At 46.9% G+C, this 16,730-nt stretch overlaps 1 protein-coding gene across 1 annotated transcript; it reads left to right on the top strand.

The window, feature by feature from the left end:
* The first annotated feature begins 1,434 nt into the window (after positions 1–1,434).
* nfil3-2 (nuclear factor, interleukin 3 regulated, member 2) lies at positions 1,435–14,993 on the top strand. Its single transcript, XM_080724843.1, has 2 exons — positions 1,435–1,573; positions 9,492–14,993. The coding sequence occupies exon 2, from the start codon at positions 10,189–10,191 to the stop codon at positions 11,971–11,973; it is 1,785 nt and encodes a 594-aa protein (XP_080580969.1). The 5' UTR covers positions 1,435–1,573; positions 9,492–10,188; the 3' UTR covers positions 11,974–14,993.
* Positions 14,994–16,730: the final 1,737 nt, after the last annotated feature.

Genomic DNA, 16,730 nt, shown 5'->3' with positions numbered 1-16,730 from the left:
GCATATACGCCATTTTGTTCTACTTCCGGGTGTCTTTCGACTTCCTTCACAGGTGTTACTGATGATACTAATTAAGGCTCTGTTTGATTTATTGTACAGTGGTGCTTTCATTTCAAGGACCCCCATAACTCTGTACAAATGGAATCAACAAATGGACCCTTGCTGGTCCATTTGCTTCCATTTGTACACTCTCAGAGTTACACACCTGTATGGGGACATTTGGAACACACTCAAGGACACTTTGAGACCCACTGGTGTAGCAGAGTGTTTCCAGTGAGCCAACATGCACAATAGCAGCACCCCGACTCTGTTTGAGCAGAATGGAACAGACCCTTCATTAGTATCATCGGTAACACCTGTGAAGGAAGTTGAAAGACACCCGGAAGTAGAACAAAATGGCGTATATGCATAGAGCCTATTGAAGACGTTATGTAAGCACGACCACCGCTCACTTCACATTGGATGTGATTTTTTTTGTTTTAACCCAAAAAATATAACTTTACAACAGTGGTTCCCAAACTTTACAGCCTGCGAGTCCGCGACCCAACTAAAGTAAATAAAAAGCTGGCCAGATGTATGGAGAACCGGGATAACTGGAAAGCGACGATGGAAGGCTCGTCTGAGGACGACCTAGAGAGAGACGCTTGTACATCGGGCATTTTCACTCCTTCTTAAACATTTGTTTTCTAATTTATGGAATTCCTTATTAATGAAATGTTAGCTTTTTTGGGAGAATGTATTTTGAAAATGTTTTGAAAAGATAATAATTAAAAACTAAATAAAGGGAAAGAAAATGTGTCCGTGACCCAGTTTTTTTGGGGGGTGAAACAGTGCTTCACAGCTACCTCTAAGGCGGGGTTTCTATAAATGTCTCAACACTAACAGCATGTTATGCATCTTTTCCTCCTATGTTGTAACCTCATTATTATGTATGTTAACTTCGGCCTACATGTGAGTTTAAAAGCCTGGCCCCTCCCCTTCCCCGCTCCCTACCGACGGGGTGGGCGGGGAAAGGGGAGGAGCCTGGGCGTAGCAGCGGAGAAACAAAAAACGTGACTAGGCACCCAAAGCGTCGTGTTATGCAACGACTGACCTACTAACATACATTCTGCGACACCGAGAGGTAGGGGGGAGAGGGAGGGGGAGAGAGAGAGAGGGAGAGAGAGAGGAGAGAGGAGGGGGAGAGAGAGCTAGAGAGAGAAAGAGGAGGATAGGAGAGGGGAGAGGGAGGGAGGGAGGGAGAAAGAGAGAGAAAGAGGGAGAGAGAGAGGGAGGGGGAAAGAGAGAGAGAAAGGAGAGGGGGAGAAGGAGGGAGAGAGAGAAAGAGGGAGGAGAGAGAGAGAGAGAGAGAGAGAGAGAGAGAGAGAGAGAGAGAGAGAGAGAAGTGGATCAACAGCAGCATAACACAGAGGAGCACACATTGAAATGAAGCGACAGAGTTATTGGTGTTCTCACAGCTTACCTGCTCTCTAAACGCACTGAACGCGCACAGCATCACTCTACTATTGCTCTCCACGACGCTGTCACCTTGCTCTCTATGGATTCTTATTAGTCTTTTTAGACGCAATTGACGGTAAGCTTCTGTTATTGCTATTATTATTAATATTATTATTATTGTATTTTTTTTTACTGAATTACAATATTTTACTCGTTTAAATGCATTTATTGGACAGCTGTTATTGTTGCACTTTACTTGGGTATGTTTAATTGTTTGATGGATGATGTGTGTTTAATGTATTAATGTGTGGGCAGACTCATAGGCACACGGGCTGTTTGTTTTGGTGTGTTTATCTGTGACTGTGATCGCTCCTTCGATGTGGCCGTTTTTCTCAATGTCAAGGCGAGGCACTCAGTCTCTCCCGGCTGGAAGGAGAGGAGGGGGGGCTAGGGGGGTCGTGGGGGCATTTGTCGGTGACGGGGGAGCGCATGGTGGCATTCCTTCAGAGAAGATGCCATTTCGGTATAATCTATCTACAGTAGACCAATAGGCTATGGAGCCTATTGCAAAAAAACAAACAAAAAAACAATACAAAATAAAATTAACAATTAATAAATACATTATTATATATTTTATTTTAATTATATTTTATACCATCATATTACATGATGGTATGCTACTAAGCCTACATATATAGGCCTACTTAAGGTATACATAACATAATATAGGCATTTTAAATTATCTTGCCTTTTCCCCCTTTTGTATAGACTAAATTATTGTCCTGAATAGAATAACTACCAAATTGGGGTCATTGTCACGACCAACATAATTAGCATTCTGGGGTACAGCAGCAACATAATAACAATAATAAATAATAATAATGATTTCCATTTGCAACTCTAAAAGAGTGTAATAAGACAGTTATCGTTCAGATATTACAGTATTACAGTAACATTGAAAATAGGACATGGGTGAATTAGCAGGCTGGCCGGGAGACACACTTCTCTCCCTCACGTGTAGCAGTTCTTTGTAAAGGTTATCGCGGCTGTATGGGCTTTAACCCCTTCCTGTCACACACACACACACACACACACACACACACACACACAGCACAGGAGCAGACAGTGAGACACACCAGTAACCCACTTTACGCGTCTGTGTATAACCGCGGATTAGGACACAATATGGAAACGGAATAACGACCCAGACGAGGAATGATTGTAGATTCAGAAGCTTCTTGACCGAAGGTGAGGATAGCGAGTAAAAAGGCTTTTGTTTCATTGGGTCAAATGTGGGTCAGATTGTGCGTTTAAGAGTTCCGACGGGGCTGTTGGTAGGGAGAATGGGGATGTGATGTGATAATAACCGCTGGACCAAATAGATTTTTTTTTTGCTTCAGACTAAAATAAAACACCGGGACGTTGTTTTTGGCTGTGTAGATTATGATTATCGCTGGCGTGGCTCGGCGGGGAGTCGTGCTGTGTGTGTGTGCATGCGGTTGCCTTGGATGACTCGCCTCGAGGATCCGATTAAATATGCATCGGAGCGATTTGTCACACCGCGCAACAAAGGATCGCCACGCTTTAAGAGGCCAGTAAGCGAGTTAAAAGCATAGCCTGTTATATCTGCGACTTCACTGTAAAAATCTCGAGTGTTCGTCTAAACTATCTGAGACATGATGCTACTTTTTGTACAGTCTCTAAGAGAGAGTTACACCCACTATTTAAAAAAAAAACAATAATTATTCTCAGATATTAATGAACACTGAGGTGGTTTTCATTTGCAGTGTCGACAAATTCTTTGCGCGCATTGGCGATTCCCTTATCATTTGGAACACAATGCTTGGGTCCTTGGTTTTACGCGCACCGGCTTTTTCTTTGTGGCTGATATTCCACTGCACGTGGGCATGCTTTTACACCCCTCCCTCCTCCCTTTCCTTGCAGCATTTGTTCTCCAGCAATGGCATGCGTAACGTGCGTGCGTCACATCACATGCACACGCCGGGTTTACATGTACTCATTCATTCACAGAGAAACACTGTTGCACTTGATACATTACATAGCCTAATGTGAACGAACGGGTGTTTTTGTGTGTTAGTTTTGTTTGGGGAGGAAGTCGAAACAATGATTTATCCGGGCGTTATTTGTGCCAGAGAAGAGCCCCCCCCCCCCTTTTTTTTTACGCGTGCAGGCGAAAAACATTGTCGAGGTTTTGATCCAGGTTGCATAACAAAACAAATCAAATAATTAAAAGGGATTAGAGAGAAGGAGATTACGCAACCAGCGGAAACCCCATAGACTAGTAGTGTGCGTGCGTGTGTGCGTGCGCGCGCGCGCATCGGTGCCGTGCCAGTTGGGTTGGCGCATACACTGGCAACTCTATGCCAGAGCTAAATGTAGGTCACAGCAGCCCTGAAGGGAGGGGGCTTAACCGCCGCTGCTGACTAGAAAGACGGTAGATATAAAAGCCAACCCACCAAAATAAACCCTCAGCCCCGCCATAACAACACAAGGAATGAACCAGGCCATGCATGCAGGAATGGATAATATGGCATCGAGATTTCTCCCAAATAGAATAAGACCAAAAACATGCATTTTTAGTCTATACTGCACTTGAATGCCTATAGGCATGCCATTTTATAGCTTTTACGCCACACCTCTTTTTACATTGATTTTATAGATGATTGCATCACAGTCTGGACTGGATAACCCTGTTCATTTTTGCTTTGTGATTGTCCATAGTATTGCCCACTGCACTGTCAACTCCAGTGAGTTTTTGTTTGAAAGGTTTTGTACAGTTGTATACACATATAAAGTAATACGGCAAAAAATAAATAATGTATGCATTTGTAACTCCCAGGGCATGCAAGGTGTTCAATTTTCCATTTATGACTCTGAGAGTATACAGGACATACAAGGTTTCCACCCGACAACGACGAAATGTAACCAAAAGCGAGGGTCCATTGAGGTTACATTGAGGCTTTTTGCACGTGCTCAGAGTTAAACCAGCACCCATGCAGGCCTCTCAGTCAGTGCATTCCTAATCAGTGCCATACAGTAGTGTACACTGTACAGTAAGTGATTTCCCATCCTGTCCCACTTTGTCGGCCCTCTTGATTTTCTCCGGGTTTTCCTGGCACATGGAAGATGATAAAAGACGAGAGGGGCCGCGCTTTGTTATTGTGCTGCGGTCTGGAGACGGGGGAGAGGCCAATTACAGCGCTTAGTAGGCCAGTGGCGCACATGTGACCGGGCAAACACATGGACCCAGCCACTCAGCTTGCTTTTTTTCCCCTTGTCTCTCCCAGGGGCGTCACAAGGGGGGGGGGGGGGGGGAGTGGGACTGAGTTACTAGGGCCCAAGGTGGAGGTAATTATTGGAACTGGAACTAAATATTTTGAGATGGGGGTCCGTGGCCAAATACATATAATTTTGGGGGTCCTTCGCATGAAAAAGTTTGAGCACCACTGACATAGAAACATAGGTTTTTCAAAACAAGCTCACAGCGCGGCACTCGGTGCCGCGCTGTGAGCTTGTATATCTGCTATTTTTCAATAGTTTTTAAAGCACGAAATGTGAGCGGATGGATCCCTTGCACCCAGGGCCCAGAATTTGGTGCGACACCCCTGCGCTCTCCCTCTCCTTTTTCTTTTTTAAGTCAGAGGGGTTGATATGGTGTGTGTGTGCGTCTGCGTGTGTGCGTGTGTGTGTGTGTGTGTGTGTGTGTGTGTGTGTGTGTGGAACAAGGACAGATATAGGGCCCCGCCTCGCTGCCTGCCTTTCCCTGGCTTATAGGACCCCTGCCTCCCACCTTCCCTGTCCCACTTCTCTCTCTCTCTCTTTCTCTCTCTCTCTCTCTCTCTTTCTCTTTCTTTCTCTTTCTTGGTAAGATAAACTCCCTCCCAGACTTGGAATCCACAAAGTGGATCTGACCCAAACAACACATGATAAGTCGTCGTGACCCCGACAAACAGTTACAGTTCCATGGCGTTTCGTCTTACCTTGCTTTCTCTGAAACCGTGCACCCACTGACCCCCATATCCCCCTCCCCTCCTCCTCCTCCTCCTCCTCCCCGGCTGCTCCACTTTTATTTTAGACCCCACTTCCTATACGGCCCTCGTCAGGGACACGTGCAGCAGGCACTGGGGGGGGTGGGGGGGGGGGTGAACTCTACTCTGAAAACGTTCCAAAAAAGAGCCGCCCGTCTCATTGCGCCGTAAATGCCACGTTCCGCTCTCCTGCGGTTTTTGGAAAGTGGCCGGGGCCGGGCCGAGACCGGCGGTGTGAGTGAGTGCACGCTCAACTCAACTCTCTTGGATTCTTTTCCAGTGCTGTCATTCCACAAGTGCCACAGAGAGCGGCTGATGACAGGTGGAGCGTACAAGAGTGATTGGACGCAGTAATCCGGGTCACGGCACGTGCGGCGGGGGTGGTTGGGACGGGTGGGGTCGCCGGTGGGATTACATGATCGTTTACCTTGGAAAAGCATGAGAAATTGTTTGACTTGGCCCAAAAGACAGGTCTATTTTTGGACTTTCCCCACAAGTCTGACCTATTAAAGGAGTAGTTCACCCCCAAAATGACTATGATTACTCATGCCATGGAGACTTGAGTTCAATAATATGTTTTTGTATTTTTCGCATTCCAAAAAATAGATTTTCGTAAATGTACACCCATTGATTCCGGATGGGGACCCAGATGCATTTGGGTCCCCATCCGGAATCAATGGGGGTACATTTATTATGATGAAATTATTGTCTTAGGAATGTGACTAAAACAAAAAAAATATTATTGAACTCAAGTCTCCATGGCACGAGTAATCAATAGAAAACAAGTCAAAAAGTCAAGCACCTAAATCCTATATTGTTGAGCGGAGTCCCCCTGGGGAGTCTGCACTTATGGCCCACTTCTTTTATCCCCTTTTTACCCCTCTAGCCCATCTACAAGCTCACGTCGCGACGCGTCGTGAGCACGTAGATCTGCTATGGTGTTCGCAGAACCGAACACGCGCCTATCTTTCGCAGGAGGTTCGCCCGTTATGACATTCCCAGAATGGGGATGCTGGTGTTCATGTGATTAAACCACGGCGAGGTCAACGCAGCCTCGTAACACAGAGAATGGGATCTTAACGATGCTCGTCGGGTGTAATTAACCCAAAGGGCGCACCACACGCACCATGTGATTGCGGATGACGCACACAGGGTCTATTATCAGGATGTGTTTGATGAGAGGGGAGGAACGCGGAGTGTGACGTCGGTTGGTGGGGTCGGGGGCGCGAGAGAGAGAGAGAGAGAGAGAGAGAGAGAGAGAGAGAGAGAGAGAGAGAGAGAATCAGACAGACAGATATACATACAGTACAAACAGGAAGAGAGAGAGGCAGTGGAAGATTGGGGGCAATTAAACACGAGAATCTCATTCAAGTTTCCTTGCTGGCTTAAATAGAGTGACATGTGGCTTGTGCTGCCTTTCAGTCATGTCAGTTGCCCTTCTTTTGTTATAAAACGTCTCTGCCTGCCTGCCTGCCTGCCTGCCACTGGCCATCAGTCAGTTGGCTGGTGGAAAAAGGAGAAGCGGAATGTCAGATATGATTGGCTGCTCCTTCTGTTTTTTTTCTTTCTTCATTTATTGTTGCCATGGGTGACATGTTCTTTGTACTGGCACAGTACCATAACCATCACCCCCACCCCCATCGCCAAACCAGCCGTCATCACATCTCCCTCGTTCCTTTCTTTGTTTCATCATCTCTCCTTCATTGATTCCTGTATCTCTTTGTTTCCATTCCTCTCCGCTCACCTCTCTCTATAGGCTCTGCTGTAATTCCTCTCTCCCTCTCTAGTCTCTTTCTTACTTAGTTTTTTCTCTCCCTGTCTCTCTTGTTTGCTTCTCCTCCGTATAAAGCTCCACTGACCTATATTCCAGACATTGCAGTGTAGGCGACGGGGCTTGTGTTTATCAAGTGCAGCCCGCGCTCCCCGCTTTCTGGGTCAGTGGGACAGGCTGGGATGGGAGAAAGTGTGCGCGCTAATTCTCTTAAACTCTCCCCCTCTCCTCGGCGGGCTTACAGGAATTACCTTAACCACTTTAATACCTGGCGCCCCCATTTTGGGCATGTCATGGGCGAGGATTGTCAAAAGGTTTTCAAAAGCAGTGAAAATGGCCAATCTACAAGCTCAACACGTGACTCAATGAAGTATGAAGCGGGGCTTAAGTTGATGAATTGCTCGCTTTTGCCAAGCCGGCCCTGACAGAAACTCCTTTACATTTAACTATTTTTTTTATTTATGAGTTTGCAGCATGGAACTTGATGTTGAGTTTGCAATAAGTAGCGCTACATTGCCCCGATGTTCGATCGACCATCGTATTAAATACGTCATCGTGACTAAGATAAACTTGTCCAATCGCTATATACTTTAATCGTTATGTTTGGGGCTTATATAATGCTGCCCTAAATGTGATGAACAGATGAGTGGGTCTGCTCCTGTAAACAACACGCAGTTGAGTTCAGGAATGTACTGCAGTAATCTAAATGTAAAGTTGAGTAACCTACTTTTACTGCAGCTGCTGTCTGACATTGATGGAAGTGGAAGGCTCAAGTTCATGTTCAAGTTCAAGTTTATTTTCTCCAGAGATGGGCAATTTGTGCTGCAGTAATTATAAGAACATAAAATACACATAGCAAGAATAAAAACACACACACTAGGGGTCCCCCTGTTGAAGTAGTCATTCTTTCTGTGTTCAGTGAGAAATGAAAATGCCCTCCTGTGCTTTCCGGTCTTTTTCATCAGCCTAATGAAAGAAAACCAGGTGATAACCAACCAACAATGTTTACAAGTAGCAAGTTGAAGTTCAGGCATAACTCGCCTGTTGAAACCATGGGCATTTCGCCTACATGACGTGCCAACAGTCTGTTTTAGAGGCACACCTGTTCAGCTCGTTGCCCCCTGCTGTAAGCTATAAGACCATCTGACCACCCTGGCGGTTTAGTAAAGTCTGCTCCTCCTGCCCCACCCACACCCCCCCGCACCTGCCCCTCCTCCCAGGGGCCCTTGACCTATATTTATCCCCCCCCCCCGCCAGCTGCCCCCAAACCTCCAAATCTCCTGGCCCGGTTCTCTCAGACACTTTATCCGTGGCCATGGCTTTGTCTCGGTCTTATCACTTGTCGTTATGCATCATTGGCTCGGCTGTAGGAATTGTATTTGGCAAGGAGCTATTTCCAGCGAGTCGAAGCAGCGAGTCGTCCTCGGTTGCTCCTGCTGCAGGCTGTTATTGAACATTTTCCATGTGACCTAGAATTTACAACGAATGGAATAAGGGAACCCTAGTTACCCCTACACACCTTAAACCTGGCTTCACGTTATAAGAGTGCAAAGCTTCAAACAGTGTGATTTCCTTTTCTGTCTTTTTTTTTTCATAGCCTCGGCAGTTATAATTTATTCAACAAGTTCTTGTTAATACTTTACTTTTCATTGATTAAATATTTTTCAAAAGCACAGACTTTCATAAAAAAGAAGTGAGCTTGTAGATCGGCTATTTTCACTGCTCTTATACAAGGAAGTATTTTACGGGTGTGGTGGGGACGGGGGGTGTTTATACAAGGTTTTCCCACCCCAACAGCAACACAAAGTAGACGGGCCTTTTCAAAACACAGCCCCCCTCTTTTGGGATGAACCCAGTGCCCCCATTACGTCACTAAAGTCAACATCAACCTTCCAGGCGTGAGGTCAGGGGTCATTGGCCACAGACAGAGCAGATCAATAGGAGGGGTCAAAAGGCCAGACAGCGGTTAATAGGGTCTGCAGACGATTCAGCGGTTGCCAGGGGCGACACGTGCACTCAAAGCCAGACATATACCAAAACAATGGAGCAGCACTGGTGGGATTTCAGAATGTTTTACTGGTCGCATATTTCATCGTGTGGAAAAGAATTGTGAAACAAATAAAACAGGAATAGATGTAGCAAACAATGGCTTAAAAAGATATTATTCACAGAGGAACGCCAGCAGTCCACATGGATTAACTGATCTAATTTTCATCCTTTCTTTGTCTCCACAGGCTTTCATCTCACCGCTGACGGGAGAGAAACCGAGGGAGAGAGAGAGAAAGAAAGAGAGGGGTTCCCCCAGAGACTGACAATCGGAGGTAGACGGACTGACCTAGTTCTCGCTGCGCGCCCCGAAGCTGTAGGACGTTTATCTGCCAGCTCAGCCCTGCGCGCCACTCTCACGCCAAACAGCAAAGCAAACAGAGAAGAAACGGGGTCAGACGCCCCTAGCCCAAAGAGACTTGTCTCGCTCTCCTGACTCGAGGAATTTTTGAGGCACTTTTCTTTTTCTTTTTACCTCCTAAATCACGCTTTGTGAGAAACCTCTAAGAGGCTTGTTTAAGAGAAACAACAACAAAGAGCTCTTCCAGTGGATAAATGAGGGGCTTCAGTGGAGAATTCCAGCTCTTTTTGATCTTCTTGGCCAAGTTGGACACTTGAACTTTGCAACGCTAACCTGAACTACCTATACTGAGTTTAATTATAAAAGAGACTCAGCCACACCCAATGAGTTTCAACCGCAAAGAAACACAAGCACGGTGTGAGGTTTTCACAGACCCTGGCACTTAGCAAAAAACGCCAGACCCAGAACATAAAGTGAAAGCAATCAAACAAGTTTTCCACTGCTCCCTACTCCCCGCCCTTGACCCTATATCTATTCCCACGCCCCACCTGAGAAGATTTCAAACAGGCTTCCAACGGGTCAGAATGGAAAGTCTTACTTCTGCCCTCTCGGGGAATAACGCGAACACCCTCGAGGACTTCGACGACTACGAAGAATCTATCCCCTCCCCAGGGGGACCAGAGACCCGTCGCCCAAACAAGCCCAACAAGAACAACATGAGCTGCAGGCGGAAGCGCGAGTTCATCTCGGACGAGAAGAAGGACGCCTCCTATTGGGAGAAGCGCCGCAAGAACAACGAGGCGGCCAAACGCTCCCGGGAGAAGCGGCGCCTCAATGACATGGTGCTGGAGAACCGTGTCATGGCGCTGAACGACGAGAATGTGCGGCTCAAGACGGAGCTGCTCCAGCTGAAGCTGCGCTTTGGCCTCATCAGCACCGCCTCCTACATGGAAAAGAGCCAGCAGATCGGCGGAGGCGGCACGGGAAGCGGCGGCGCCTCCTCAGCCTCCTCCACCTCCTTTTCCCCCAACAACAACTGCTACACCAGCGGCTACTCCAGCGGCTCCCAGGTGATGATGAACTCGGACTCCTCGGAGGCAGAGCAGCAGTCCGGTCGCCGGCTGGCAAACTACTCCCCACGGGGCTCCCTCTCCGACATGTCCGACGACTCCCGGGACAGCCCCGAGCCCCTCGCCTTCCAGATCAAGCAGGAGGGAGAGAGGCTGGAGATGGACATTGCCAACGGCACCAGCACCCAGATCATGTTCAACATCCACCGCGGTCTGACCGCGGTGCCCCCTCACCACCAGCTCCAGCAGCACGCTCAGGAGCTGGACTCTGTCTACCACAACCAGCAGCAGCATCTCCACCACCAGCAGCAACAGCAGCCTTCACCTGTGAGCACCATCACCGGCCCCAGCCAGTCTGCCCCCCAGCCGCCGGCCGCCCAGAGGAGCGTCATCCTGTACCGCTCCAGCAGTGCATCCTACCCCGTGGAGGCTCCAGCCAGGGCCCAGGACGTGGACATGCAACAGAGCGGCGGCCCAGGCGGCAGCCGGCCGGCTCAGTCCGGAGAAGGCAAGAGCGCCACAGAGACACTGGCCGAGGTGACGAAACAGCTGGAGAGGAAGACCTTAGACTCCCCGCCGTACGACTTCCCAGACAGCCGCGGTGAGGCGTACAGAGCGGGCCAGCTCTCCCAGCTGCAGGCGTTTGGCTCCCCAGCAGGCCTGGCTCCAGAGCTGCTCCACAAGCATGAGGAGGGGGGAGCCCCGCAGTCCCACCTATACCACCACCTCCAGCAGATCCACCTGCCCTACCTCAGTGCCCAGGACGAGGAGCCGCCCGTGCTGACTTACGAGGGCGGACCCAGGAGCGGGTCCTACTACCAGGGCCACTCCACGTCCTCCAACAAAGACACCTCGTCCAGCGACGGAGACCAACGAAGCTCCGACAAGGAGGCCTCCACGGACGACGAGTCCCCGTCCTCCTCCTGTTCCGAGGTGGGCAGCTACCTCCACCCGCACCCGTCCGGCGCCCACCAGCCCGCCTCCCAGGCGGAGGTGAAGGGCACGGCACTGCCCCACAAACTCAGACTCAAACACCGAGCAATGAGCTCCAGCGGAAGCAGCGGCACCGGCTCGGGACAGGAGTCCCCGACCACTCCTCCTTCCGCCTTGCTGCCGCAGCTCGCTTCCCTCCCCCAGCACCCCTACCTGGCCCTGTCTCCCCAGCAGAACTTTAGGAGAGAGGGCCCGAGCCCGGCGGGCCTCGGCGAACAGCCAGTCTCAACTGAGGGGACCAGGAAGGAAGGTGGCAAGAAGGAGTCGGGAGGTCGGCGAAACAAGAGATTGACTGTTGTCTGTTGAGTGACATTTTCCTTTTTCAGAACTTGACTTTACCCGGGGTAACCACCCACCCTACCTGTTCCATTACACACAAACACACTTCACCTCACCCCACCCCACCCTTTCCCAAGCCCTTGGGACCAGAAAACTGGACTTATTGCTCTCGTCACCAAACAGGGCCTGGATGTCTTTGGGGGCGACTGTACCATATTTGTATATATATACTGTATATACTGTACAGGATACATCATTTATTACATCCTCTCTGTACTTACAGATGCACTTTTGTTTATATAATGAGAGGAGGAATGGAACTGCCAGTCCGTTTTCTTACCGTTTAATGTGCAACCACACTTACATCAGCATTGCATTATCTGTCTTTTTTTTTTTTCAACAAAAGAATGTAGTGAATCAGTGATTATCGAGCTTTACCAGCACTATTGCGTGGGTACACATATCCAGCTGTAGACATAATACACATGTATAGCCTGATTTATATTTCATCATACGTCGGGTGTCGCGTGCCAAACACAGCTGGTCATCAATGCTTATCAACGCAGCAGCATCGCCTTGTGACCTTTTAGAATTGCTATTTTGGGCACACGACACCATTGTGGATGACGGATTATAAATTAAGCATGTGGCTATCTGCCTTAATTGAATCAAATGCACACACACTGGGATCGTTCCCTCGACCAAAGAGACAGAAAAAAAGCACCAACAACCACCAGTACAAAGTTCCATCCCTCTTCCCAGACCCTACCTCTTAAAAAAAAAAAAAAAAAAGAAAAAAAAAAGAAAACATCTCCATTGTTTCGGGAAAAAGCCCACAGTCATCTTTATTTTTTTCAAGCACTTGGTTTTTGTATATTACTGTGATATATGAATACATATCTTATATAAATATATATTTTACAAAGAAAATCGTAGGGGGAGAAAAAAAAAGAAAAAATACTGAATGAAAACGCATCAAAATCTGTGACAGCGACAGCGAGGACGCCTACATTAGTTATCATAATTACTGTACAGCCACATGATGTCTACTGTTGAATAGAAGAAAGCCCACTCAAAACGAGCCTCTCTTTTTGATTGTCGTGCTTTATTTAGCATTAGCTGCTCCTTAAATTGGCCGTGTTTACAGGAACGCCGCCGACCGACCCGCCCGGAGCAACCCGAACAGCACTGAACGGAAAGCGCTTGTCGAGGGAGGCAGGGGCGCCTTGGTTTTTTTGTACGTTTTCAATGACTTAACTAAACTAAACCAGCCTTTAATTGTTTGTTTTTGTTCTTCTTCTCGGTGGAACAGCATTCACCAGCTGCAATTTTTGAGCTTTACGAATCATATCCTGTCTTCGTCGCTGTTATCGTAACCTATCCACTGGCCCAATGTATTTATTCCCTCCCCCCCCTCCCCTTCTTCTCGATAACGCCCGCCACTGCAGAAAAGCCCGCAGGGACATAGACTGCGAATGTGTACAGACCTTTACAAGGTACATACAGTTACTTACCACAGCAGGGGTCTTCAACAGGGGGTCCGGGACCCCTAGGGGGTCCTCAGAGTTACTACAGGGGTCCTCCGAATCTTCCAATCCGATTTGGGCTGTATAACCTTATGGGTGTGGGACGCCCAAGGTTTAGGAAACCAAGCCACGTTTCTTATATAAACACACTACAATGCACTGAACCCTCCATCAGAGAGGCGGACAACCTCACTTCCTCTCTCTCTCTCTGGCAAACAAACAGCCGCAACGAGAGCCCCCCCCCCCGTCTCCGATTACGCTTGTTGATATGAAATGATGCTTATGTGGTCTGACCAAGGCATCGACTGACCGCACCGGCCCTCGAGACTTTTATTAAACCTCGGATATGACATAATCGGATCAGCGAGAAAAGAATAGCTAAAACGTACTACCTAAAAAACCTCTCAGAAGCTTCCGAACAAGATCGGTTGCCAGCCACGTCTGAGCTTTTTTGTAATTGAGTTATTAAAAGAAATCCCAGACAATCTGCTCTTTTGTTAATGAAAACGGGGGATTTCCCATTGCTTCCTGAGTGCCTCTGTTGCTTTAATACAGGGGGAAATCGATTCCCCTGTTCCTCCTCTCATGTCGTATCGGACGGGCAGTTCTAAATTTGCCTGCACTGGATTCCTACATTTAAACTAAAGAGTCTATGTACCCATGTCCGGCTTTTTTGGCACTTGTGTATAAATGTAAAGTCCCCTCGCCTCGCCCCCCCCCCACCCCTTCCCCCTTGAACACTGTAATGTTGATTTCATTGGCTTTTTATATCTTCCTATTCTTTTGGTTCGAGTGTTGCTCTGTTCTTTCCTCTGCACACAGTAAGGTCCTCAGTGTTAAGTGAAAAAAAAATTAACACTCAGGATTTTCGCAGGTCTTTTCTCCTATAGCAGTGGTTCTCAACCTTTTTCAGGCCGGGGACCCCCCCAAATAATCATATTTTAACTGGGGACCCCCCCCAGCCCCCCACCCTGACGAGCACTAAGAGTTGAGGCATTACATTTTGTATTACACGGTTCTATTGTGAAAATAGCAGTTCTACATGCTCACAACACCTCGCAACACGAGGCGTTGTGAGCATGTCGATTGGCTATTTTCACAGTTTCTGCCTCTAATGTTTGAGGCAAAAAAAAATACTAATAATTTGGGGACCCCCCTGGGGGTCCCGACCCACAGGTTGAGAACCACTGTCCTATTGAACGTGATGATGACATGTGTTTTGCCTCATTCCTCCCCTCCCCCTCCCACCTTTTTCTATGTGTATTATTCAGTAATGTTTGTGGTTTTGCTGATGATGGTTTTATGAAAAAAGACAAAATGTAAAAAGAAAAAAAAAGAAAAGAAAAGAAAAACAGAAAAGAAAAGAAAAAGAAAGGAAAAAGAAAAACCTACACGGGGAGGATTGTGTGCTGTTTTAGAGGAAGGGCATGTTTGTGCCAGTATAATGGTGGACGCCAGCCCTTCTTTTTTGTTTTTTTGACATGACTTATGTATGTAAAAGACACTAATGTTCATCGTTGGAAGGTGGGACGGAGCATTTCAAGATTGAAAATTGAAAAATAAAAATGGAATGTTGGCTTTCTCAACATATCATAAAAAGTATGACATTTGTTTCTTGTATTTTGTATTCTCTGTGCACTATGAAACACGTACAGGCTGCACACATAGAATTATTGAATGCTTTAACCAGTGAAAAATAGCAGATATACAAGCTCATAGCTGTGAGCTTGTATATATTTGCTATTTTTCAGCTGGAACTAGATATTTTGAGATGCGGGTAAGTGGCCAAATAAATATCATTTTGGGGGTCCGTCACATGAAAAAGTTTGAGCACCACTGACATAGTAGTCTCTCAAGAACAAACTAACTGAGCTCCAGTTAAGTGAAAAGGACCTTTTCTTTGACGATGGCTAAAGCCAGATTGCTGACATAGAAACACAGGTTTTACAAAAAATCTAAAATAGCAGATCTACAAGCTCGCAGAGCGGCACTCGATGCCACGCTGTGGGCTTGTATATCTGCTATTTTTCAATAGTTAAAGCATAAAATAATGACAATAATGTGTACCCGTTCTGAAAGGGTTAAATAAACATCTGCATGTACAATTCATTAACTCTTGAGAGTGCATAAATGTAACCAAATTGACCAGTGAGACTCTGGTTGGTTACATTTGTACCATCTCAAGAGTTATGAATGGATAAATGAGCATTTTTACAGTTTAGTCATTTTGAACTGTAGTATGCCAAATATTTAAGTCTAAAAAATATAATCAGACATGGCATTAAAACAATGTATTTATCTAAAAAATAAAAAGTGGTTCTCAACCCACTGTCTTCAGATCAGCGGTAATTGTTTGCTTTCCCACATGGGGGAGACCCTCGTTGGAAGACCCCGGGTGTTACAGTCGCAATAACCTCTCTCTCCTTTGGGAGAGGACCTAAAACTCCTGGACTGTAGTAGTATTAATTCAACTCTTTTTTTTTTAAACTTTCAATTGCTGATAGAACACACTGCCAGGGATTCAAGTTAACTGTTGGTGGTTACTAGGCAACAGTGGCCGCCAAACACAGTCGTCATCACAGTGGGTGGTCATCACGGTGGAGGGGGTTCTAGAGACTAGCCCCATCACATCAAAAGTGGTCATGCTCCATAAAGCGTACAGCATGACTGCCGGTTAGCTAATAAATTACTCACCGAGGAACAGAACAGACTGAATCATTGTCTGTAAGCCCGGAGAAAGCGGAGTGAATCAGGGCGTTATCAAACTAATGGTGACTGTTCCTCTTCCCCCATTCATGCCCACAAGCCTGATGATGGGACCATTATGACCGTCAAAAAACAACACGGACTGACAGGACCGCGAGGTCCATCATGTGTCTGGGTAAAGCTTCAAAGAGATCTTGATGGAAATTTTGGATCATATTCCATATTGATGAACAGTTTTTCCCAACCATAATAACGTACTCCACACAAGAAATGAGTCCACACCAGTGAATATGCGTTTTTGTGTTGAAGTTTAGTCAGAGTTCAAATTGTAGGTACTGTACAAGTACAGTAGAGAGCATTGCCACCCATAGTATCTCTCAGTACAAAGCATAATGATTCACAGATATATGGAGTTTACAGAATACATTAGTCACATTCTGATTGGACAATTAAACATAACATGGATGGGATGTTGTTGTGACTGAGTCTCGTGGACTCAGAAGCCAAGGATGTAGAATGTTTTGGCTTTTCATTATCCCGTGTCCTGGACAC

The sequence above is a fragment of the Nannobrachium achirus genome (genome assembly GCF_963921795.1).
Source record: "Nannobrachium achirus genome assembly, chromosome: 4".
NCBI classification, from domain to species: domain Eukaryota; kingdom Metazoa; phylum Chordata; class Actinopteri; order Myctophiformes; family Myctophidae; genus Nannobrachium; species Nannobrachium achirus.
This window is presented reverse-complemented; position numbering and strand designations above follow the sequence as displayed.